The sequence below is a fragment of the Salvelinus alpinus genome, chromosome 13, assembly GCF_045679555.1.
Source record: "Salvelinus alpinus chromosome 13, SLU_Salpinus.1, whole genome shotgun sequence".
NCBI classification, from domain to species: Eukaryota; Metazoa; Chordata; class Actinopteri; order Salmoniformes; family Salmonidae; genus Salvelinus; species Salvelinus alpinus.
The window spans coordinates 13,641,883-13,668,748 of NC_092098.1; the positions used below are offsets into that span (position 1 = coordinate 13,641,883).

General features: G+C 43.3%; 1 protein-coding gene across 2 annotated transcripts in view; it reads right to left on the reverse strand.

Annotated features, from left to right (window-relative positions):
- Positions 1 to 837: 837 nt before the first annotated feature.
- LOC139537153 (neuroligin-2-like) overlaps positions 838 to 26,866 on the reverse strand; it is an 83,888-nt gene continuing 57,859 nt past the window's right edge. For both annotated transcript variants that reach the window (XM_071338118.1, XM_071338117.1), the window contains 5 exons: positions 9,878 to 10,063; positions 6,776 to 7,041; positions 6,471 to 6,624; positions 5,325 to 5,691; positions 838 to 5,183 (listed from right to left, as the gene is read on the reverse strand). In XM_071338118.1, coding sequence (XP_071194219.1) covers positions 4,250 to 5,183; positions 5,325 to 5,691; positions 6,471 to 6,624; positions 6,776 to 7,041; positions 9,878 to 10,063 — 1,907 coding nt within the window. In that variant the 3' untranslated portion in view covers positions 838 to 4,249. The remainder of the gene's footprint in view (positions 5,184 to 5,324; positions 5,692 to 6,470; positions 6,625 to 6,775; positions 7,042 to 9,877; positions 10,064 to 26,866) is intronic.

The following is a 26,866-nucleotide window of genomic DNA, read 5'->3' on the forward strand; positions in this document are numbered from 1 at the left end:
GTACACGCTGGGCACAGACGTCAATTCAACATCTATTCCACGTTGGTTCAACTTCATTTCAGTGAAATTACGTGGAAACAACATTGATTCAACCAGTTTGTGCCCAGTGGGTACAGATCATATGAGAAGATGATATATAAAGTCCTAAAAAATCCAATGATTCGATTTTTCATTTTATTTATACATTGTCTTAAAATGTGCTTTTGTATAACTTTTGTGTTATAAATCTCTATTTTCATAAACGAGTGTGTCCTTTGAAGTCTTTGAACCATATTTTATGATTGATGCTCAGGTTTAACATACTGTAGTCAGTGTTTGTGTGTTCATGTAATATGCTTGTCAGTACTGTTATAATTCAGACAATGTATTAGTCACTTCTCACTGTGTGCTCTCTGCACTCAGACTGTCTGTGTGGCCCTCCCTCCGACTTACCCTGTCTTTGGGGTCAGAGTAGGCATTGTAATTTCACCACCAGGCAGCACGCACAGCTCTCCGGCCTAGCAAGCAGAGCACTGAGTCTGAGATCAGTTCCTAGTGGAGACCGTTCTGGACTCTGCTGCCCTCTGCTGGATAGACCTTGGCATCGCTGCCCTACTTATACCCTGGTTATACAAAGAACAGAACCGGCTCTATGGCTCTTAAAATATCATCCTGAAATCATCTCATGTGTATATAGACCTAGTCATTTTCACAAAAAACTAAACAAAAGAACACCAATCAAAGAAGATCAATAATGTCAACATGGGTAATCATTAATCAGATTAGCAACCACCCACAGATTAGCGATGATAAATCATTGGATATTGTGTGCTAATAGAAAATAGGGAGGCAAATATGATAATTTGTTTAAGGATATCTTTTTAATGTTCTCCAGTTCAGACACACAACATACAGTGTGTCATAGCCTCTATATGAAATATTAACGTCATTCTTTAAACCCGTTCGTTATGCTTCCTTACAGTGTCTCAATCCTCCAGTAGGTTACGGATTCCAGACTAAATGAAAATAGACACAAACAGGTGCAAGTCTTTTTCGGCAACCCAGCGCGAACCTTGGAAAAGTAGAGATTTGCATCTTTGCAATGTTTTTTTGTTTGTAACATTGAGCCAACGCCAGACTGTAGTGTCACCGTGTAAACAGGTGAGAGTGTGCTTCCAGTCTGTTGGCTGTCATATCCCCGGCATCTCAAATGGACAGCAAACAGGTGAGCTGATATTCCAGAAAATGACTTAAACAGTGTGCATTGCAGACATAATAGTAAAGGATAGCAAAGCAACCACAACCGTCAGAGTCTGAAACAAGACTGAAGAGTACTAAGCTGTTGACAACATACTGTACCTGCTCTAAGCTATTCGGTAATACTATGTCACTTCTCAGGACAGTGAGTGTCACTAACAATTACCAACAGCACCACCATCAAGATTCAAGTTCCCTTGTTTTGTAGGTTTGGGTTGAGCACAGTTTCAAACCATGCCTATCTCTACCATTATCACTGCCTTCCTCTACCTCTACCATTATCACTGCCTTCCTCTACCATTATCACTGCCTTCCTCTACCATTATCACTGCCTTCCTCTTCAGTCTCTCTCTCTATCGCTCTCCCTTTTTCTTTCTCTCTGTATCCATATTCTCTCTCTAAATCTGCTATCTATGCAGCTCTTACCATTGGCCACCTAACAGATGCAAAATAACTCATGATAAATGAATTGTCATTCCAGACAAAAGCTGTCTTCGTGATTGATGTGGCAGTTGACAAAATGTGCAAGTAATGCCGACCTCCCCCAGAACCCCACCCACGTCCAGTATGTTCCTTCTACCCTAGAGAAACCTGAGCCATATCCCTGTCCCTACTGCTATTTATGTTGAACTCAACCATGCTATGATTTTAGATGTAGTTTTCATTCACAGATCATTCATGTATGTTAATAACTGTCTATATGTGCCCATAACTTGTTGCACTTTGACCTTGAAAATCTAAGATATGAAAGAAAATCAAACAACAAGAGCTCAAATCAGCCGTCTGAACTTGCACCTGTTGTCACAAAGGAAAGATTTGGCCCTTCACTCATAAACCAAACCATAAACATAATATTTACAAATACCAGTTTGTTCTCTTAGACTTTAAAAAAATGTACAGTTTGTTTCCCATGTGTGTTTTGTTCTTTTTCTGAGTCCCGGTTCTCTGTCCAGTCCCCTGTGATGGACCCCAGTCTATAACCCCGGAGTGTGATCATCATCATCCCAAAACAAGACAGGAAACAAAACAGGAAAAACATCCCGCTAGTTTTGTTGTTTGTGTTATATGTGAGTAATGTTTATCAAATGTTTTTCTACTCAAGTTTTAGAATGCATCCTCTGTGCATCGGCGACATGTCAGGTGCCTGCTGAAGATTCGTCTCCATTGCCATTGTTTTCAATGTCAATGTTTTCCTAACGTTGTCTCAACTTCGGTAACAGTTTTTTTTCTCATGAATGTCCAGAGTTTGTCGTGTCCCTGTGTTCAGTTGTGCAGTTGAAAGATCTGAAACGTGCGTACAAGGTTTTTTCACCTTTGACCTACAGTATGTCAGTCTGAGCCCCCTTCATACCCCCTGCCCCTCAACAACAGAGAGAATCTCAGAACAACAGAAGAGATGAAAAGACTGACATATCCAGTATCCAGAAACCTGTAGCACGCAGCTAAAAGTCCACTGAGGAGAGGATAAGAGTGCTTAAAACTAAGATAATTGTTCAAAGACAACCCTCATTTCCAGGAAAATATTTAGAATTATATCCATTTTTACCATTGAGGCAATTCACGTGAAATATGACATTTTCACGATTGAAAAACTAGTATTAGCCTATCATGGATAAACACTGCAAGCTGATGGAGTGGTAAAGTCCAACAACATTTTTTACAGAGGAATGATCAAAGACAATCTTCAGTTGAGACGGTAACGCGATGACCGTGCAACACTTCACAGCTGAAGTAATGAGAGAAAGAGTGAACTAAAAAGAGAGGGGGGGAGGGGGGGCTTCAAACAGTCTCTCAGGGCGGCAGGTGCTTGTGGCACGGCCTCAGTGATAAGAAATGAAAAAATAAAGGACATATTTGTTCTTCTTGTTCTGATCAATATTCATCCCCTGATACCTCTTTTGAAGTACCTACAGAATAGAACAGTTTTCTTCATGAAGTGCACAAAGTTCAGCAGATATAAAAAACTAAAAGAAATTACTTTTCAAGAAGAAAAGAAAACAACAATAAGAAAACAAGGCCAAACATAAAAATAAACAAGCTTTCCACTCCGATGTCCGTGCTCCGTTTAGAAGAAAAAAAATCATGCAAAAGATCCCAGACAGCAAACCAGTTATGAATCTTAATATTCTCTTTATATTTTTACAAGGATATATTCAGTCTTTTCCCCCTTGAGTAAAGCCCAGCCACAGTGCAACACTGAATGCAAGAAAAAACAAAACAAAGTGCGATAGATCAAAAAGAAAGATGAAACATTTGGCACTTTTTTGATGGTAATTCCTTGTGTAAGATCAAGTCAGGATGGGCCTCTCTTGGTGGTCCATTGGACCCTCATTGAGAGAGGAGCGTTATCACAGTTCTTGGCACCAAGAATGCTGGTAAAAACGAGATATCAGAATATCACTTTTTTCATTCATATCCTTACAATTTATCAATAATACATAATTTACATTTATGTGTTTGTATAAAAGACTCCACAGAGGAAAAAAGGAGTCATGAAGTGGTTTATTTGAGAGAGAAAGGAGGATGAAAATGAGACTGGGAGGATTGTGTGAACGTTGTGATCAAGAGCTACAGGAACAGACAGGAAGAGAAAGTGAGTGGGAGGCAGAGAAGAAGAGAAGCAGTAATATGGGTTGAGAGAGAGAGAGAGAGAGGAAGATAGACAGAGTGAGAGAGAGGAAGAGAGTGAAACACCCAGATTGTACAGACATATGAACAGGTTGGAGGATGTGTGATAGAGATGTGTTAGTTGTAATGATGGGTCTTTGTCCCAGCAGTCCACAGCCTGAGTTAGACTGAGCCATGTGTCCCAACGGTAGGGGGTGACAGCACAGCCTCATGGGGAGATTGACAGAGAACAGAACAACAGAGAGAAAAAAAGAAAAAAGCAACACAGAAAAAGAGTCTCAGGAAAAAGCTGGAGGATAATCCCAGTGAGAGAGAGAAAGAACAGGAGGGGATCCATCTGTGGTGTTTGTTTGTATCTCTGCTGAACCAGAGGTTGTGCCTCGTCCTATACGCGGGTGGTGGAGTGTTGGTGTGGCAGGGCGTTGTTGCTGTGGCCAGGGGTTGGGGTGGTGGAGGGGGCCGGGGCGGGGGGGTAGGTGTTGAAAGGGTGGAGGGGCTGCATGCCGCTGATGGTGCTTGGGATCATGGTAATGGTGTTGGCCGTCATCAGCGGCACGTCCTCCGGTGCCCGCCGCAGGGCCAGCGTGTAGTCTGGTGGGCCCACCTGCGCCCGTAGAGGGTCCAGGTCACCGTGGAGACCCCGGGAAGGGAGGGGCGTGCCGATGCCGTGCTCCATCTCCACCCTCTGCTGCTTCATCTGCAGGGACATGAGCTCTTCCTCCTGACTCAATGCCAGGTCGTTGTGGGACGGGGCACCCACCATTCCCATGCCCATGGTGGTGCCTATGCCGCGCTGTGGGGACAAGCGGCGGTGGCGTCTCTGCAGCAGCTCGTGGCGTTTGTCCCGCTTGTAGTAGAGGGCTGCGAAAGCCAGCACGTTGAGGAAGAGCAGCGAGGCGCCCACCGCCACTGTCACACTCAGCTCCGTGGAGTAGTCCCTTATCTCGTCGGGGAACGGGTTGCGGCGGGGCGGCTCGGAGGGGTCTGGCTCGGGTTCGGGGGGGTTGGTGGAGATGGCGGGGTGGCGGGTGGAGCGTGCCCCAGGGGGACCAGGCCGGTGGACGCGGGGACCTCCTCCTCCAGGCGGCAGGCGGGTGGTGATGGGGTAGATGTCCTCATGCATGGAGTGCAGGTGAGGCACCAGCTCCAGCCAGAAGGCCACTTTGTTGGCCCGGTAGTTGTCCCTGACGCGGGGCTTCAGGCCGATGTGGAGGTACTGCTTGTCCTTGGAGCTGAACTTGGTCCAGATGACCTCCTCAAAGCGGTTGGGCTTGGTGTGGATGAACTTAGTGTCCTGGGGTACAGGCAGGTTGGGATCCCTTATGGGAGGGAGTGAGAAAGAGAGAGAGACGAAAATATTATCACAAGTATTGAGCATGTACTGTATGCATCTGATAAAGCATGTTTCTAATTTGATATCTCAATGCTGTGTCTAGGTCCTGTCTAAGTCCAGTACTGACCCGGTCTTGGCAAAGTTGGTCCAGTACGTCATGACCACAGCGCTGAGCATGACGTCGTTCTTGGAGAAGTTACAGGGGAACAGGTCGGTGGCTCCCACCATTGGGACCCCAAACACGTAGGGCAGCTCATCCCCGTGGGCCGCGTCTGCCCACTCTGGCCGGGCCTCCGTCTGGCAATGGTGGTGGAAGGTGTAGAAGTAGACAGGAGACTGAAACTCAGCGTGCAGCTTGGCTGTGGCCACCGCTGGCGCCACCCACTGGTGATCTGTGAACAGTGCCAGCAGGGTCTTCCTCCTCATGTCTCCGTTGTCCCTGTCGGCCCAGTCTGTGTACATGAACTTTATGGTCTCCCTCAGGATGTCCTTACCTGGAGACAGAGACAGACCGAGAGCAATAGAGAGAGCAAGCAAAAGAGATTAGAAAGAGACACAGAACGAGGGTGGGAGAAAGAGACAGAGAGAGAAAGGGGGGAGAAACAGAGCGAGAGAGGGGAGAGACAGAGAGAGGGGGGAGACATATAGAGGGGAGGGGGGATAGGGGAGGAGAGACATAGAGAGAGGAGAGAGAGCGAGAGAGGGGGGAGAGAGAGAGCTAGAGAGGGAGAGAGACAGAGAGAGAGACAGAGAGAGAGACAGAGAGAGAAAGACAGAGAGAGCGACACACAGAGAGAGGAGAGAGAGAGAGGGGGGAGAGAGAGATAGATAGGGGGGAGACAGAAGGGAGAGAAAGACAGAGAGGAGAGAAAGAGAGAGGGGGATAGAAAGAGAGCAACAAGAGACGGGGAGGAGATGGGACAGAGAGACCTTGAATAGCCAGCAATGATATACTAAACCATAGTAAAATAAAATATACATCTACTCTTAACACACATGGGTAACTGGAGCATTACTTCTGCTCCTATAGGGGTGTCTATCATGCAGTGGTGTAAAGTAATTGAGTAAAAATACTTCAAAGTACTACTTAAGTAGTTTTTGGGGGTATCTGTACTTTACTTTTTCTATTTTTGCCAAATTGTACTTCTACTTCTACTTCTGAATCATTTTCTGTTAAGGTAACTTTACTTTTACTCAAGTATGACTATTGAGTATTGTTTCCACCACTGCTAACATGTTTGTGTGGATGAGGACATTTATAACAAACTCTCACCCTCAGGGTATCCATACAGGTTGTCCACAAAGTTGGAGATGGTGTAGTCGAAGGAAGCTGCAGAGATCCCATCATCCCCCTCACTGTCGTCCACAAACTTCAGCCCTTCTCCCTGGTTCACCCCTAGCAGGATGTCATAGTTCAGGAACTCCCCCTGGTGGCAACACACACACATATCATCACAGAATATGGAGGAAGAAAAAGACACTGCTATAGCAACAGTAATTGCATTAACATAAGAGACTGTGAGGATTCCAGATATTTGTATATTTTAATGGTGACTGGAGCCAGAGACTGAGTCTGACCTGTTGCATGAGAATCTCGGGGTCGTCGGGAACCACGTCTCCATCCACCACGGGGCCGAAGGCGATGTGATACCTGGCCGGCTGGATGTCCTGGTCCACCAGCTCCCTGAAGGTTTTCCTCCTCAGACACTCCACCAGGTCGCCTGTGTCCCCGTAGCTGCAGCCTACCTTCTTAGCCAGGATCTTGGTGTACATAAGGGGCCGGTAGTTGACCGACCAGCTGGAGATGGCTGAGCCGCTCTGGGCTATGGCCCTCTGGAACAGCCCTGGGGGCCACAAGAGGGTCAGATGACTTAGTGTAGTGTAGAATATACAGTGCATTCGGAAAGTATTCAGACCCCTTCACTTTTTCCACATTTTGTTACGTTACAGCCTTATTCCAAAGTGGATTAAATAGTTTCCCCCCCCTCAATCTACACACAATAACCCATAATGACAAAGCAAAAACCTGTTTAAATCTTTGTAAATCTATATAAAAATAATAATAATGAAATATCACATTTACATAAGTATTCAGACCTTTTGATCAGTACTTTGTTGAAGCACCTTTGGCAGCGATTACAGCCTCAAGTCTTCTTATGTATGACGCTACAAGCTTGGCACACCTGTATTTGGGGAGTTTCTCCCATTCTTCTCTGCAGATCCTCTCAAGCTCTGTCATGTTTGATGGGGAGTGTCGCTGCACAGCTATTTTGAGGTTTTTCCAGAGATGTTCGATCGGGTTCAAGTCCGGGCTCTGGCTGGTCCACTCAAGGACATTCAGGGACTCAGGGCACACTTGCGTTGTCTTGGCTGTGTGCTTAGGGTCGTTGTCCTGTTGGAAGGTGAATCTTCGCCCCCAGTCTGAGGTCCTGAGCGCTCTGGAGCATGTTTTCATTAAGGATCTCTCTGTACTTTGCTCCGTTCCTCTTTCCCTCAAACCTGACTAGTCTCCCAGTCCCTGCCGCTGAAAAACATCCCCACAGCATGATGTTGCCACCACCATGCTTCACTGTAGGGATGGTATTGGCCAGGTGATGAGCAGTGCCTGGTTTCCTCCAGATCGGACGCTTAGCATTCAGGGCAAAGAGTGCAATCTTGGTTTTCATGGTCTGAGAGTACTTTAGGAGCCTTTTGGCAAACTCCAAGAGTGCTGTCATGTGCCTTTTACTGAGGAGTGGCTTCCGTCTGGCCACTCTTCCATAAAGGCCTGATTGATGGAGTGCTGCAGAGATGGTTGTCCTTCTGGAAGGTTCTTCCATCTCCACAGAGGAACTCTGGAGCTCTGTCACCACCCTGACCAAGGCCCTTCTCCCCAGATTGCTCAGTTTGGCCGGGCGGCCAGCTCTAGGAAGAGACTTGGTGGTTCCAAACTTCTTCAATTTAAGAATGACGGAGGCCACCGTGTTCTTAGGGACCTTCAATGCTGTCTCAGAGCTCCACGGCCACGGCTTGGTCTTTGCTCTGACATACACTGTCAACAGTGGGACCTTATATAGACAGGTGTGTGCCTTTCAAAATCATGTCCAATCAAGTTTTAGAAACATCTCAAGGATGATCGATGGAAACAGGATGCACCTGAGTTCAATTTTGAGTCTCATAGTAAAGGGTCTGAATACTTATGTAAATAAGGTATTTCTGTTTTTTTATTTTTAATACATTTACAACAAACAAAAAAATATTAGTTTTCACTTTGTTATTATGGGGTATTGTGCGTGGATTGATGATCATTTTTTTTTTATTTAATCAATAAAAAAATTGGAAAAAGAGAAAGCATTCACTCTCCATTAAAACTGGCTTTTTATCCCTCTGATTCAGTTACTAGCTGTTCACGAGGCCTTTAAGGCAGTACAGAGTGAGTGCTTTAAATGATGCGTCAGAGGAGGAGCCACCACCGTGGCATCGTGAAGTATTACATATGGAGGGAGCACTGTTCCAGGTACACTGCCTCTCTCCAAAGCCCCACTAAATCATTGTAAACATTAGGCTTGGCAAATCCGCTGGTTTCCTCACATCACATACGGAGGCAGCGACAAGAAAATGGCGACAGGCCCGGCACACAGCCGTGTTGGCGTTAACACTGACTGGTGGCTGTGTTAAACGGAGAGAGAGAGAAAGAGAGAGAGAGAGAGGGAGATAAAGAGAGCACTGCTGCACTGTTATGTAAAGTGCCTTGTTGTCCCCCTGTTTTCATCTGCAGATTCTGTCATTAATAATTAAGACCCCCTCCCCTCCATTCCATCCCCCATCCTCTGCAAGTGCCCCCTCCCCTGCTCCTCTCCCTGTGAAATCAATTAAGACTAGTCTCAGCTGCGGCTCAAGTCCTGAGCTCAGCTCAGCTCTGCTCTCTCCTGCTCAGACAGACATCCATATTTTCAGTCCTCATTAGAGTTCTGTCAAACACCTGTCTCACATACACAGACACACATCCATATTAACGCAGTCCCAAAGTCCTGACTCACACGCCAGTCTCTCCCTTAGATAGCTACACAAACCAAGACTCCTATTCCTATTTCCTATGCCAAAGTCAAATTCATACGGCTGTCTGGTGCATATTGATCTGATTCTACGAAACCTATTCTATGTTTCTGATAGTCGTATACACACGGGCCGAAAGTTCTACCCAATAATACTTTACCTCATTCAAATTCACACATCATCCTAGGGTTCAATGCCATACTACCTTGTTGCTCAGTTAGACACTATGGAACTGAGGCAAGAGGGACGATTGTCTTTAAGAACACCTTTCTGGGTTTCCTTTCTGACACACACCTGAAGTACATTTAAATCATCTTGGATGTTGCTATGGTAGTGAGGATGAAAATGACAGTTGTGATAATGATGACAGGTTTGACAGTGACGGTGGGGATTGTTGTCCTAGATTCGTTTTAGTAGCAGTTTATTACATGTTTACATGTAGGCCGTACTTGGCAGCTAAACGTTGAATGTCAGTACACGTCACATACAAGTAAATACATCTCAAGGCACTTTAAAAGCAACGACGGCGATGATGAGATCGCTGTCATTATAGAGGATGACTGATGAATATTTTTGATGATGTTGGCGATGACGATTATGCTGCTGTTGTTGCTAATGACTAAAACGATGGTGACAGGTCCTTACCCTCAGAGTGGTGGGAGAGGATGAGCAGATTGACACAGGAGGCTCCGGCGCCAGAGCCAAAGATGGTGATCCTCTCTGGGTCTCCTCCAAAGTGGCCAATGTTCTCATTGAGCCAGCGCAGAGCCTGGATCTGGTCCAACAGACCATAGTTCCCCTTGGCTGACTGGTCCCCAGTACTCAGAAACCCTGCAGGACAGAGAGAGAGAGAGAGAGAGAGAGAGGAGGGGGATGGAGGGAGGGATGAGGCATGTGAGACAGAAGTAAAGAGTGATTCGAGGAATAGGAGAGTGAGAGAGGTACGCAAGGGTGATACGATGACAGAGGGAATATTAATGAGAGAAGAAAGAGAGCAGAATGAGAGCGAGGAAGAAATGAGAAGGCAGAGTAGGAAGAGATTCAAGGAGAGAATACCAAATAATTAAATATTTCATCCTGGTCTTTTTCTGTTCTCCACAAACAAAGATGGCAGCAGCATCCGGTGACAGTGGCCTGGGTATTTACGAGGCCACAGCTCGTTAGCAGCCTCAAGTGCTTTAACAGAAACTTTGCCAAATTAGTCAAGCACTGTATTATCTGATAAAAGCAATGACACTCATTTTTAATACCCATGTCGTTAAATGAACGCAGTAAAGAGAGCTCGTTAGGAGAGGCACAGGAGACACATGTTTCATATGCTTCCAATATAGACACATACAGTGGCTTGCGAAAGTATTCACGCCCTTTGGCATTTTTCCTACTATGTTGTATCATTTGATTTACACAACATGTCTACCACTGTGAAGATGCAAACTATATTTTATTGTGAAACAAACAAGAAATAAGAAAAAAAAACTGAAAACTTGAGCGTGCTTGAACTATTCACCCCCCCAAAGTCAATACTTTGTAGAGCCACCTTTTGAGCCACCTTTTTATAGCTGCATGTCTCTTGGGGTATGTCTCTATAAGCTTGGCACATCTAGCCACTAGAATTTTTGCCCATTCTTCAAGGCAACACCGCTTCAAGTTGGATGAGTTCCCCTTGTGTACAGCAATCTGTAAGTCATACCACAGATTCTCCATTGGATTGAGGTCTGGGCTTTGAATAGGCTATTCCAAGACATTTAAATGTTTCCCCTTAAACCACTCAAGTGTTGCTTTAGCAGTATGCTTAGGGCCATTGTCCTGCTGGAAGGTGAACCTCCGTCCCAGTCTCAAATCTCTGGAAGACTGAAACAGGTTTCCCTCCAGAATTTCCCTGTATGTAGCGCCATCCATCATTCCATCAATTTTGACCAGTTTCCCAGTCCCTGCCAATGAAAAACATCCCCACAGCATGATGCTTCACTGTGGGGATGATGTTCTCAGGGTGATGAGAGGTGTTGGATTTGCGCCAGACATAGCGTTTTCCTTGATGGCCAAAAAACTAAATTTTTGTCTCATCTTGACCAGAGTACATTCTTCCATATGTTTGGGTAGTCTCCCACATGCCTTTCGGCGAACACCAAACATGCTTGCTTATTCTTTTCTTTAAGCAATGGCTTTTTCTGGCCACTCTTCCGTAAAGCCCAGCTCTGTGGAGTGTACGGCTTAAAGTGGTCCTATAGACAGATACTCCAATCTTCGCTGTGGAGCTTTGCAGCTCCTTCAGGGTTATCTTTGGTCTCTTTGTTGCCTCTCTGATTAATGCCCTCCATGCCTGGTCTGTGAGTTTTGGTGGGCGGCCCTCTCTTGGCAGGTTTGTTGTGGTGCCATATTCTTTCCATTTTTTAATAATGGATTTAATGGTGCTCCGTGGGATGTTCAAAGTTTCAGATATTTTTTTATAACCCAACCCTGATCTGTACTTCTCCACAACTTTGTCCCTGACCTGTTTGGCGAGCGCCTTGGTCTTCATGGTGCCACTTGCTTGGTGCTGCCCCTTGTTAAGTGGTGTTCCAGACTCTGGTGCCTTTCAGAACAGGTGTAAATATACTAAGATCATGTGACAGATCATGTTACAGATCATGTGACACTTAGATTGCACACAGGTGGACCTTATTTAACTAATTATGTGACTTCTGGAGGTAATTGGTTGCACCAAATCTTATTTAGGGGCTTCATAGCAAAGGGGATGAATACATATGCACGCACCATTTTTCAGTTTTTAAATTTTAAATAAGTACATTTTTCATTTTACTTCACCAATTTGGACTATTTTTTGTATGTCCATTACATGAAATCCAAATAAAAACATATTTAAATTACAGGTTGTAATGCAACAAAATAGGAAAAACACAAAAAAACATAGGCACCCACATACATGCACACAAACAGTTTATATATATATACACTGATATGGTGAAGGAGATAATGGGTCTATGAAGTGGTAACAGGTTTTAGCATATATATATATATAATGCAACAAATATATATACGCTATATATATATATATATATGCTAAAACCTGTTACCACTTCATAAACCCATTATCTCCTTCATATCAGTGTTGGACAGCTAATTGGTGTTGCTGGTGTTTTCACATAAAACCCTGTGCACACTGGTAGCAGAGCAGCACTCTGTTATCTGTGCGTCTGAGGCCTAGCTCTCTGCCTGTCTGTCTGCCTGTCTGTCTGCCTGTCTGTCTGCCTATCTGTCTGCCTGTCTGCCTGCCTCGCGGTCTGCTGGTTAATTGGTAGTTTGGACTTGATAGTTACTGGGTGGACTGTAAACAATGCCGGCAGTGATTAATACCTGTGGTACTGACATGCTACAACTGTACCAGGAGAGGAGCACACGTGTGAACTGATATGTGTGCGACATGACTTTATGAAAAGGGAATTGATAGCTAGGAAGTGGCATTCTGTGAATGGTGATTATACATATTATACAGCGTTTTGCAAAAGACTGTATTATTGCCTGAATAATGACCTTGACAGTCAGATTAAATGGATCATGATGTGTCAGTAACAGAATCCTAGCTAAGCGTGTTGTGTGATTGATTGTCCTTGAGCAGAGCATGCCATCCTGGCTCTATGGTTCCACACCATGCAGGTCAAGGAAAACACCACTCCAGGAGCTGCAGTACAAGGAACTACATGGGCAAATATGGTGAAATCCTTCCATGGCTCCGGGAGAGGGTTTTGTATTCTCGGTAGCCCTGTTTGTAAGGAGCAAAGGGCAGAGAGAGGGAGAGAGAGGCCTGGGGAGAGACAGAGGGTCAAAGACATATGAAATGCAGCTATTCACTCATCCACTGCTGCTTAACTGCCCCCAGCACCAAAGTCAAAGAAAAGAGACCAAAATAAGACTAAACACAAAAGCAATCTGACCTCTAACCCCTGAGCGAGCGAAAGCTGGAGAGAGAGGGAGGCAGAGAGCGAGAGAGAGAAAAAGAAAGAAAGAAAGAAAAAGAAAGAGAGAGAGAGAGGGGAATGGATTAAACAGATGAGGATTGGGCGGTCTTCACCCAGTGGCCCCACTCTGATTGGCTGACTGGTAAATGCTCGCCCGGTGATTGGACAGTTTATAGAGTGATGACAGAGTGGTGTCTCTGTGTCATAATGATTTGGATCATTGTGGTCAGGGACAGGCTCTTGGCCTCCTGTGACTCAGTGATCCTACGACCCTTAAACTGTGACCCGTGCTGCTGGCCAGAGCCAGAGGTGTGAAGATGTGTCCGCTCTCATAGCATCCATGTGCTGAGCTGTCTGCCTGCCTCTGTTGCCTGGCAACCAGCCAGAGCTACAGTCACAGAGATCATGACACACACACATGGACTTAGAGTCAGAGACACTTGCATGCTCACATGAGCTTCTCCCCACTGTCTTTGATTGGGTAAGAGGGAGAGGGAATATGGTTATCTGCCAATATTTAAGATAAGTCAAACTCTCTCCTCCCCTCGCCGCTCTCTCTCCTCTCGCTCTCTCTCTCCTCTCGCTCTCTCTCCTCTCCTCGCCGCTCTCTCTCTCTCTCCTCTTGCTCTCTCTCTCCTCTCACTCTCTCTCTCTCTCCTCTCGCTCTCTCTCTCTCTCTCCTCTCGCTCTCTCTGTTTTCTTTTCCATACTCTTCCTGTCTGCTGAGTTGGGCTTCCTGCCGACTTTAGCGCTGAGAGCAGCAGTTTACGAGGCCGAACTCATGCATATTCAATACTCGCTTTAGGTAATGGCCAAGGAACTGCGAGGAGTTTTCAACCTCGGAGAGCGAGAGAAGGAGAGATCTGGCAGAGAGAAAGAAAGGGGAGAGAGACATAAATGAAGGCTAGAGAGCACTAGATTGAGAGTGATTTGAACAGAAATGAAAAATATGAGACGAAGAGCTCTCTAAGCATCCACCAGACAACACTTCATGAAAAACTACCCCTTCCTGCTACTGGAACCATGGTAATACCGTCACAGCTGCTGGTAATACCCTACCACACATACCAATAGGATGGTTGTTTAAAATTCTCAAGTCTTATATTGTGAATGATTGATGTTTCTTCTTCAGGGGAGACGGTGAGAAACCATTATCATTAATTAATTGTAGCTTGCATATCTTAAATAGGCAACTTTATAATCATACATACCTGGTATGGGTGGTATTGAATTGTGTGTTCTAATCATGAACTATGAGCAATGAGTCGCACGCACGCACGCACGCACACACACACACAACCAATGAAACAGTTGGCTATGAGTGGAGTCAAAGCTATGAGTGCCAATTAGGAGTAGTGATGTGCTGTTCTCCAGTACAGTGGCTCAGTAAAAGCCTGTAGTGTTCACTGTTCCAAGGAGAGAGCTGTGAGTGTGTGAATAGTTGATGTAAGATTTGTTCTTGAGGTGGGCGTGGCTGGCGGTGATCAAATCAGGTCATTAAATTAGATAAGCACGTGGTCGCCACATGTTGTATGTAAACACCTTTGATCTGACTACTTTGATATGGATTACTTTGATGTACGTTCTGCTGCCGCGTATGTGTGTGTGTGTGTGTGTGTGTGTGTGTGTGTGTGTGTGTGTGTACCCAGGTGTGAGGGGCTTGTTGTGATCCTGGGGGTAGTGTTTTGGGCTATATGTAAGACAAAAGACTTGGTGCTTTTAATCAAGTAGAGTCCTTGGTCAGTTGTGGGACAAAGATGTGTTATGCCGTTGATCAGGGGCAGTGTATTAGACTATTTGAGGAACTAAGGTCTATTGTGCCTTTTGATACATTTTGTGGGGTGGAGACGAGAGGGGGGGGGGGGGGGGGGGGAGTTGGTTGGCCATGTTGAAACGGTTCTGGTGTTGAGGGTAGGGTTCTGGTTGGGGGGCCAGTTGAAACTGTTTTGAATGAGGTGCGTTTTGGGTTCTGGGCTGAAATCCAGCATTGTTATCAAACCGGTTGGGGCGAGGCTTACATGCTGACCACACCGCTTGCGTCGCGTGTGCGAGCATGGCAAAATAAATTTAAACATACATGTTTTTCAATTATTGCACCCACACTGCTCGCGCGGGCCAACGAGTGTCTGCGTTGCCAAGCGCTAAAATAGAAGTCAGTTCTATTTGTGACGCTGAACGTGGTGCAAGTCCTGCCTCTCCTATCTCCTCATTGGTTTAAAGAAGCAGATACCCACGTGCCATCTCCTCATTGGTTATACACACGTGGGTGATTGAAAGTTGAACTGAGTTTGGTCGGTCGTCATGGTAATTATGAAAGTTAGATGCCAATCGCCATATAAAGTCCAAAGAAGAAATAGCCTGGAAGGAGGAGCAATGACTAGAAATTATTTGGTTGACCGTTTTATGTGTGGATTAATTGTCGGAGTAGAGCATCTTGTGTATTTCAGGTAAAATAACAACTCAACGTTTAAATCCCAGGACAAATTAGCTAGCAACAGCAAGCTAGCTAAATAGGACAAATTAGCTAGAAACTGCAAGCTAGCTAGCTAAATTGCCATAAATGTTTAATGCTTTTCGACCTGTCCCCAAATTAATATAATTGGTTCAGAGTTTGTTTTGATATTTCAACCTGCGTGTCATAATCGCGTTTGGTGTGGGGGGACAAAATCAATTTGCGCGCGGCCGGTTTGGGTACGGTGTTAGGCCTCCCAGAGCATTCACACCTGGCCCAGTGGGGAATCAACAAGCAGTTGGCTGGACTTCACAGAGCCTTGGAAGTTCACTTTGGTGCAATTTTTATATGAAATATTTTCACAACTCTGAGCACAAAAATCTTAAATCAGATCATCGAAATGTCTCATGTTTCAAAACTCTAAGCACATTTTCAATTGACGGAGTACAACAAACACATTCACTGCACCAAATAATTTGTTCAATTTGGATACACATTCAATCTAAGTGTCTGCTTTTCAAAATGAAATATTCACTTTACTTTTGATATTATTTACTATCAGTTAATCAAACTGATCAAAACTGATAAGTAACGAACCAAAAGTATGTAATGCCTAGTTAACGGATATAGTTGGATAACGGCTGTACACCGTACATTTCTATATTTTATACCTCATAAATGTATCAATTTGAGTCAATTTATGTTGGAAGGTAAAACCAAATCATATGTGGATGTGGCTTCAAATACTACATCATAGGACAAAGTAGAAAGAGTCACTACGTGCTGCAATTTGGAATTACAGTGTACAGTGCACTGCTGAAATACCTGGGTTTGTCACGCCCTGACCTTAGAGATCCTTTTTATGTCTCTATTTTGGTTGGTCAGGGCGTGAGTTGGGGTGGGCATTCTATGTTTTTGTTCTATGTTTTCTATTTCTATGTGTTTGGCCGGGTGTGGTTCTCAATCAGAGGCAGCTGTCTATCGTTGTCTCTGATTGAGAACCATACTTAGGTAGCCTTTTCCCACCTGTGTTTTGTGGGTAGTTGTTTTCTGTTTTGTGTCTGCACCAGACAGAACTGTTTCGCTTTCCTGTTTGTTGTTTTTGTTCGATTTGTTTTTTTGGATGAAATCATGAACACTTCTAAACGCTGCACCTTGGTCCACTCTCCCTTCAGCCCACGAGAACCGTTACAGGGTTATATCTAACAATATATTCCACTCATTATCTGAATGCCATTGGTACATTGTAAGCTGATGAATTTCAAGGAGCGAGACAGGCGATACTGTATCAGTTGACAAGTCACGTAAGAAAAGGCGATCTTGTAGTGTTGCATGGAGGGCAGAAATGGCATACAACACCGTGCAACGTTTTTAAAGTAGCCAAATGCTTTACAATACTTTTCTTTACAGGGATAATGAGATTGTAAGACTGGAATATTTCTCAACATGCTCACAACCTGCCAAGGATAGAAATAATAAAAACAATTGCATGTCAAGTTACAGTCAACTACTGCATGGAATATTATATTTAGCATCTACTATTCTTTCTATTCAGCACTTCAAAAAGAACAGTTTTGAAATGTGTATGTTATATTTTTGCTATTGGATTAAATGGTAGTTAATAAGACAAAAAATGGTGAGCATATCATTATCTGCTGTATTGGATGGATTTTCCATATATGTGTCCATCACACATTTCAATGTTCACACAAACATAATACAACGATCTAGTTGATGTTTTTTCAGGTGCTTTATCATATTGCTGAATGTCCTATTGACAACTGAACAATCATTCAGACAAAACACACAAGTGTTTATATTTGTGTTTTTCCATAAATCAGTTAGTCTCAGGTTGTCTAGATATGGATTTTGTTTGTAACATCTGTTACAGTTGCATTTTTTTAAAGATTTGTTTTCAGCATGCTTTCATTTCTACTTTTTTTTGTCATTCAGAAGTTGAACGTCAATAAGAAGTAATATAACTGCAACGATGTGCGCTGAGAGTTGTGAAGCAAGTTCAGGGAGTGAGTGTTTTAATAAATAAAAGAAACCATGAACACGAAACACAAACAACGCACCGACACGAAAACAGAGTCAATAACACCCGAGGAAAGAACCAAGGGGAGTGACAGATATAGGGAAGATAATCAAGGAGGTGATGGAAACCAGGTGAGTTTCATGAGGTGCAGGTGCGCGAGACGATGGTGACAGGTGTGCGGGATAATCAGCAGCCTGACGACCTAGAGGCCGGAGAGTGAGTATACGTGACAATAACTGTGTGGTATGAATTTACAATGGAATCAGTTCCTAATCTACTGAAACTTCATGGCCAAGTTATTTTATTTAACATTCCCTCCAGTGTCTTGATACTAAAGGTTTTCTGTACCAAATCTTGGGAATAATTTTTACCCACCCTTGGATTTTGATGGATACGACATGCCATTGACATTTCACATGTTTATACTTCAAAAATATGTTTTTACAGGGTAGTGAAATATTGTTTATATGCTAAACTGTTGAGAATAAGGAACCTATGGTGAAACAGGAAGACACTAATGTTTTATATACTATACATATCCAGAAGGCTCATAAACAAGTACAGTGGCTTGCGAAAGTATTCACCCCCCTTGGAATTTTTCCTTATTTGTTGCCTTACAACCTGGAATTAAAATAGATTTTTTGGGGGTTTGTATCATTTCATTTATACAACATGCCTACTACTTTGAAGATGCAAAATATTTTTTATTGTGGAAGAACAAGGAATAAGAAAAAAATTACTGAAAACTTGAGCGTGCTTGAACTATTCACCCCCCCCAAAGTCAATACTTTGTAGAGCCACCTTTTGCAGCAATTACAGCTGCAAGTCTCTTGGGGTATGTCTCTATAAGCTTGGCACATCTAGCCATTGGAATGTTTGCCCATTCTTCAAGGCAAAACTGCTCCAGCTTCTTCAAGTTGGATGGGTTCCACTGATGTATAGTAATCTTTAAGTCATACCACAGATTCTCAATTGGATTGAGATGTGGGCTTTGAATAGGCCATTACAAGACATTTAAATGTTTCCCCTTAAACCACTCAAGTGTTGCTTTAGCAGTATGCTTAGGGCCATTGTCCTGCTGGAAGGTGAACCTCCGTCCCAGTCTCAAATCTCTGGAAGACTGAAACAGGTTTCCCTCCAGAATTTCCCTGTATTTAGCGCCATCCATCATTCCATCAATTTTGACCAGTTTCCCAGTCCCTGCCGATGAAAAACATCCCCACAGCATGATGCTGCCACCACCATGCTCCACTGTGGGGATGGTGTTCCCGGGTGATGAGAGGTGTTGGGTTTGCGCCAGACATAGCGTTTTCCTTGATGGCCAAAAAACTAAATTTTAGTCTCATCTGACCAGAGTACATTCTTCCATATGTTTGGGGAGTCTCCCACATGCCTTTTGGCGAACACCAAGCGTGTTTTCTTATTCTTTTCTTTAAGCAATGGCTTTTTTTCTGGCCACTCTTCCATAAAGCCCAGCTCTGTGGAGTGTACGGCTTAAAGTGGTCCTATAGACAGATACTCCAATCTCCGCTGTGGAGCTTTGCAGCTCCTTCAGGGTTATTTTTGGTCTCTTTGTTGCCTCTCTGATTAATGCCCTCCATGCCTGGTCTGTGAGTTTTGGTGGGTGGTCCGCTCTTGGCAGGTTTGTTGTGGTGCTATATTCTTTCCATTTTTTAATAATGGATTTAATGGTGCTCTGTGGGATGTTCAATGTTTCAGATATTTTTTTATAACCCAACTCTGATCTGTACTTCTCCACAACTTTGTCACTAACCTGTTTGGAGAGCTCCTTGGTCTTCATGGTGCCGCTTGCTTGGTGGTGCCCCTTGTTTAGTGGTGTTGCAGACTCTGGGTCCTTTCAGAACAGGTGTATATATACTGAGATCATGTGACAGATCATGTGACACTGCACACAGGTGGACTTTATTAAACTAATTATGTGACTTCTGAAGGTAATTGGTTGCGCCAGATCTTATTTAGGGGCTTCGTAGCAAAGGGGGTGAATACATATGCACGCACCACTTTTCAATGAATTTTTTTAATATATTTTTTTAACAAGTCATTTTTTTCATTTCACTTCCCCAATTTGGATTATTATGTGTATGTTCATTACATGAAATCCAAATAAAAATCTATTTAAATTACAGGTTGTAATGCAACAAAATAGGAAAAATGCCAAGGGGGATGAATACTTTTGCAAGGCACTGTAGCTGTATACTTTTAAAGGATGTAATAATATATATTTTAGTTATCAAGATGTCAGTACTGTACTACTACACTAATACTACATTGTAACATACTACTACTGTACTACTTTCTAAGATGGTAACCTTTTACACTCATACCCATATACGGGTTGAAAATGGCAGATTTGGGTACTGATAAGCACATAAACTGGAACGCAGTGGCTGAAAGTAAGATTATATAAATGACGTCAGAGCTCAGGCTCTGCGCTTCATAGCTCTGTATGGGTTTTGACTGACAGCCATTCTGAACTTGAGCACCGCACGTGACAAGAAGTTGCCCCCATCCCTCCTGCTAATGGGCCAACTTGTGCACATTTTGTTGCCCGATTGAGGGAAATGCTGAAAATTAAGAGGACTGTGTATTTTGAAAGATGAGACGTTGAGGATTATAATAAATACTGCTTTGATGTCATACAAGCAAGCCAAACACCCATCGGTCCAAATGTGCACTTCACATTTCCATATCATAAAACTCATGTAATTTAGTGTTGTTTTTGATCATTATGCTTGATGTACAGTTACAAGATGAAATTACCTCATAACCCTGGGTTGTTCTGAACAGAATGAGCCCGTTTGTCTATTGTGAAGAAAGTTTGCCGCCGAACACGAATCTGAATGCACTCATGACTGGGGCTGTTAAGGTGACCGTATTGCCACCACACTGGCAGTCACGAGTCATGAAGGCAGTCAAATTCCACGTGACCGTTTAGTTACGGTAATTAGGCTTCTCCAAGCACTGATGCTGCTGCTCGTCATTAGTAGCCTACCAAACTTGCTAACTGCCTGGTACTCAGCACTCCATTGTCCCTCTAATCACTCTGACATCAATGGAAATGTAATCAAAAATCTAATCAAACACTTCATGAGAGCCCATGAGCCCATGTTGCGCAACATTTCTATTGGCTATGCAATTATGTGAAAAAACAGAGTGATGGCCTCTATTAAAAAGAGGAGGATCCCATCAGATTTCTACAGACCTACTATATTTATTTCTTAACCTTCCTAATATTAAGCATATTGCTTATCTTTACAACAGGAGTATAGCCTTCCTGGTTGGCATGAAAATTAACCACGGGAAAATCATCCTCCATTTGCTATTTAAGTGCATAGCTATTTAAGTGCATTTTTTGCACACCTCAAGTAGCCTAGCCTATAGGTCTATACTTTTTGATAAGGTTTGAATCACAACTGAAGTGGCCAAATAACTTCTTAAAATTAAGCACATTAATCCACTTTACAAGGGGTATAGAGCCTAACTGGCATACATATGCAATGAGTTTCAAGTTTGGGGGAATATATTTCACCATAAAAAAAATAAAATCGGTCACTTTTGATAATTGTGTATTCCCGCTAATTGGCCATTCGCGCTTATAGCCTTCTGCTGTGTACGCATTGCTGCGCCTATAATGTGAAGAAATAGCCTAATAATTTATCAACATTTTAAGCTAAATGGTCTGATCTGCTACATCAGCCTCATTGCGTAAAAAAGGTTTTTGATGCTAGTGGTTGTATTAATTTGGGATCTATCGCATCCCACAACTGTCCCAGACTACAGTATGTTTGGAATATTTATTTATTGCACAGAGTAGGTCAACTTTTCTACTATGGGGATAGTAGATTGACATAGGCTAATGCTTTTGCTGTTCGTTAGGCCTACTCATGTTGTTGGCTGACGAAAAGTAAATGTGAACAGTTCTTCCAATATCTTCAATATGCACCTCGGAATTGGATAAGGACGTGCGCAGTTGCGTCCCCGATGTGTCTGTCTTCACTTGTAGCCTGTGAGAAAGACCCAATCACATGATAGAGAGCCATGTGAGCACTCAGGGAGAATAGAATTCAAATTATTATATTTAGCCCAAGGGCACAACGGCCACTGGCCGCAAAAAGCATGTATTTTTTTAGGGGGATTTACTCGCGACACAAAGGGGATGCCGCCGGAAAATTCAAAGCATTACCAAGTGCTTGTCAAATTCTGAATAAGAGACTGATGACGTGTGTACAGCCTGTGAAAAAAAACAAAGCAGAGCTCATGCCTTTCAAGCTACTTTTTTCATTAGAGTCGCATCATGCAGCCTTACAATGTATTCAAAATCAAAACATTATCCCAACGTTTGTAGAACAAATAAAGTTACATGAATAACTCTAAATTAAGCATATAGGAGAACCTATTTATTTTTTAACCGCTCAACACAGAATAGCCGCATGTGCGCACTCCCTTCAAATTGTTTGGAGAAAATATCCTTTCTATTTTATTCAGCTTTGTATTCTTCATACTATAATAATCTGTTTGTTAACTTGGCTTTCGAAGATTTTAGAAAGGCAGGGCAGGATGGATATAAGTCTCTAATAGTTTGGGTCTAGAGTGTCTCCCCCTTTGAAGAGGGGGATGACCGCGGCAGCTTTCCAATCTTTGGGGATGTTGAAACAGTTTTGGTGTTGAGGGTAGGATTTTGGTTGGGGGGGCCTGTTGAAACTGTTTTGAATGGGGTGTGTTTTGGGGTCTAGGTTGAAATCCAATATTGTAATCAAACTGGTTGTGGTTAGACTGGTTGTCCCCACACCTGGACCAGTGGGGAATCAACAAGCAGTTGGCTGGACTACACAGAGCTTTGGAAGTTACCGTTGTTGTTTTATAACTTAGGCACAATTTTTATGTGAAACTTTTTCACAACTCTAAGCACAAGAATCAAATCAAATCATAAAAATGGCTCATGTTTCAAAACTCTAAACACATTTTCAATTGACTGAGTACAACAAACTCATTCAGTCACTTGATGTAAAATGATGTAATGCCTAGTTAATGTAAATAGTTTTATAACGGCTGAACACTGTAAATCTATCAATTTGACATCAATTTATGTTGAAGGTAAAACCAAATCACATATGGATGTAAATACATCATAGAACAAAGTGGAAAGAGTCACTGTGCTACCATTTTGAATTATAGCATAGTGTACAATAGACTGCTGAAATATCTGGGTCTACTTTTAAAAATCCACCTTTCCAGAAAAAAGTCTCTCACCGTTGCCACTTGTTATAGACCCCCCTCAGCCCCCAGCGGTGCCCTGGACACCATATGTGAATTGATTGCCCCCCATCTATCTTCAGAGTTCGTACTGTTAGGTGACCTAACTGGGATATGCTTAACACCCCGGCCGTCCTACAATCTAAGCTAGATGCCCTCAATCTCACACAAATGATCAAGGAACCTACCAGGTACAACCCTAAATCCGTAACCATGGGCACCCTCTTAGATATCATCCTGACCAACTTGCCCTCTAAATACACCTCCGCTGTCTTCAACCAGGATCTCAGCGATCACTGCCTCATTGCCTGCGTCTGTAATGGGTCCGCGGTCAAACGACCACCCCTCATCACTGTCAAACGCTCCCTAAAACACTTCACCGAGCAGGCCTTTCTAATCGACCTGGCCCGGGTATCCTGGTTGCTCTTTAAAAGTGCTTTCCTCACCATTTTAAATAAGCATGCCCCATTTCAAAAATGTAGAACTAAGATCAGATATAGCCCTTGGTTCACCCCAGACTTGACTGACCTTGACCAGCACAAAACATCCTGTGGCGTACTGCATTAACATCGAATAGCCCCTGCGATATACACATTTCAGGGAAGTCAGGAACCAATATACACAGTCAGTTAGGAAAGCTAAGGCTAGCTTTTCAAACAGAAATTTGCATCCTGTAGAACTAATTCCAAAAAGTTCTGGCACACTAAAGTCCATGGAGAATTAGAGCACCTCCTCGCAGCTGCCCACTGCACTGAGGCTAGGAAACACTGTCACCACCGATAACTCTACGATAATCGATAATTTCAATAAGCATTTTTCTACAGCTGGCCATGCCTTCCACCTGGCTACCCCTACCCCGTACAACAGCTCTGCACCCCACGCAGAAACATTTCCAAGTCCCCCCCGCTTCTCCTTCACCAAAATCCAGACAGCTGATGTTCTGAAAGAGCTGCAAAATCTGGATCCCTACAAATCAGCTGGGCTAGACAATCTGGACCCTCTCTTTCTAAAATTATCCACCAAAATTGTTGCAACCCCTATTACTAGCCTGTTAAACCTCTCTTTCGTATCGTCTGAGATCCCCAAAGATTGGAAAGCTGCCGCGGTCATCCCCCTCTTCAAAGGGGGAGACACTCTAGACCCAAACTGCCCTGCCTTTCTAAAATCTTCGAAAGCCAAGTTAACAAACAGATCACCGATCATTTCGAATTCCACCGTACCTTCTCCACTATGCAATCTGGTTTCCGAGCTGGTCATGGGTGCACCTCAGCCACGCTCAAGGTCCTAAACGATATCATAACTGCCATCGATAAAAGACAGTACTGTGCAGCCGTATTCATCGACCTGGCCAAGGATTTCGACTCTGTCAATCACCGCATTCTTATCGGCAGATTCAATAGCCTTGGTTTCTCAAATGACTGCCTCGCCTGGTTCACCAACTACTTCTCAGACAGAGTTCAGTGTGTCAAATCGGGGGGCCTGTTGTCCGGACCTCTGGCAGTCTCTATGGAGGTGCCACAAGGTTCAGGTCGACTATTTTCTCTGTATATATCAATGATGTCACTCTTGTTGCTGGTGACTCTCTGATCCACCTCTACGCAGACGACACCATTCTGTATACATCTGGCCCTTCTTTGGACACTGTTAACAAACCTCCAAACGAGCTTCAATGCCATACAACTCTCCTTTCGTGGCCTCCAACCGCTTATAAATGCTAGTAAAACTAATGCGTGCTCTTCAACCGATTGCTGCCCGCGCCCGCCCGACTAGCATCACAATTCTGGACGGTTCTGACTTATATGTGGACCACTACAAATACCAAGGTGTCTGGTTAGACTGTGAACTCTCCTTCCAGACTCCAGATTCCAGACATTAATCATCTCCAATCCAAAATGAAATCTAGAATCGGCTTCCTATTTCGCAACAAAGCCTTCACTCATGCTGCCAAACATACCCTCGTAAAACTGACTAGCCTACCGATCCTTGACTTCGACGATGTAATTTACAAAATAGTCGCCAACACTCTACTCAGCAAATTGAATGTAGTCTATCACAGAGCCATCCATTTTGTTACCAAAGCCCCATATACTACCCACCACTGCGACCTGTATGCTCTCGTTGGCTGGCCCTCGCTACATATTCGTTGCCAAACCCACTGAATCCAGGTCATCTATAAGTCTTTGCTAGGTAAAGCCCGGCCTTATCTCAGCTCACTGGTCACCATAGCAACACCCACCCGTAACACAGGCTCCAGCAGGTATATTTCACTGGTCATCTCCAAAGCTAACTCCTCATTTGGCTGCCTTTCCTTCCAGTTCTCTGCTGCCAATGACTGGAACAAATTGCAAAAATCACTTAACTTCTCTAGGGTAGGGGGCAGCATTTTCACGTTTGGATGAAAAACATACCCAAATTCAACTGCCAGTTACTCATCGCCAGGAGATAAGATATGCATATTATTAGTAGATTTGGATAGAAAACACTCTGAAGTTTCTAAAACTGTTTGAATCATGTCTGTGAGAATAACATAACTTATTTAGCCCCGAAACCCCGAGGACAAACCATTCAGATATTTTTCTTTTTGAGGTCACTGTCTTTTCAATGAGTTTTCATTGGGAAACCACATTTCTAAGCAGCTTGCTTGCAGTTCCTATGGCTTCCACTGGATGTCAACAGTCGTGAGAAATAGGTTGAGGTTATTCCTTTGTGTAATGAAGAAATATGGCCATCTTGAAGTCGAGGCACTCCTGGTGTCCTAGACATGTGTTTCAATCAAACAGAAGGCATGCTACATATCGTTTTAATCCTGTATTGAACACATATCATCCCGTCTTCAATTTTATCGATTATTAACGTTAAAAAATACCTAAAGTTGTATTACATAAGTAGTTTGACATTTTTTGGCAAAGTTTAGAGGTAATTTTTTAGATATTTTGTCGTCATGTTTGAGCAAGTTGGAACCAGTGTTTTTCTGGATCAAACGTGCCAAATAAATGGACATTTTGGACATATATCGACGGAATTAATCAAACAAAAGGACCATTTGTGATGTTTATGGGACATATTGGAGTGCCAACAGAAGAAGCTTGTCAAAGGTAAGGCATGAATTATATTTTTATTCTTGCGTTTTGTGTCGCTCCTGCAGGGTTGAAATGTTTTCTCTCTTTTGTTTACAATGGTGCTATGCTCAGATAATAGCATCGTATGCTTTCGCTGAAAAGCCTATTTGAATTCTGACATGTTGGCTGGATTCACAACCAGTGTAGCTTTAATTTGATATCTTTCATGTGTGATTTAATGAAAGTTTGATTTTATAGTAATTTTCATAGTCATTCATTTTAATGTGGCGCTATGCATTTTCTCAGGCTTTTTGCCAAGTGATACAGTAGCGTCTTGCCTAAACTCAGATTTTTGGATACAAATAGGAACTTTACAGAACATAAAATACATGTATTGTGTAACATGAAGTCCTATGAGTGTCATCTAATGAAGATTATCAAAGGTTAGTGATTCATTTTATCTCTATTTCTGCTTTTTGTTAATGCACTCTTTAGCTGAAAAAATTGCTGTCTTTTTCTGTGACTCATACCTTACATAATCGTTTGGTGTGCTTTTGTCGTAAAACCTTTTTGAAATCGGACACTTTGGCTGGATTTACAACAAGTGTAGCTTTAAAATGGTGCAGTATCACTGGCTGTTGATGAGGTGGGACACTAATGTCCCACATACCCTAGAGAGGTTAAGCTAGAGACTTATATCTCCCTCTCTAACTTTAAGCATCAGCTTACCGATCACTGTACCTATACACAGCCAATCTGTAAATAGCCCACCCAACTACCTCATCCCCATATTGTTACTTATCTTTTTGCTCTTTTACACCCCAGTATCTCTACTTTCACATCATCATCTGCACA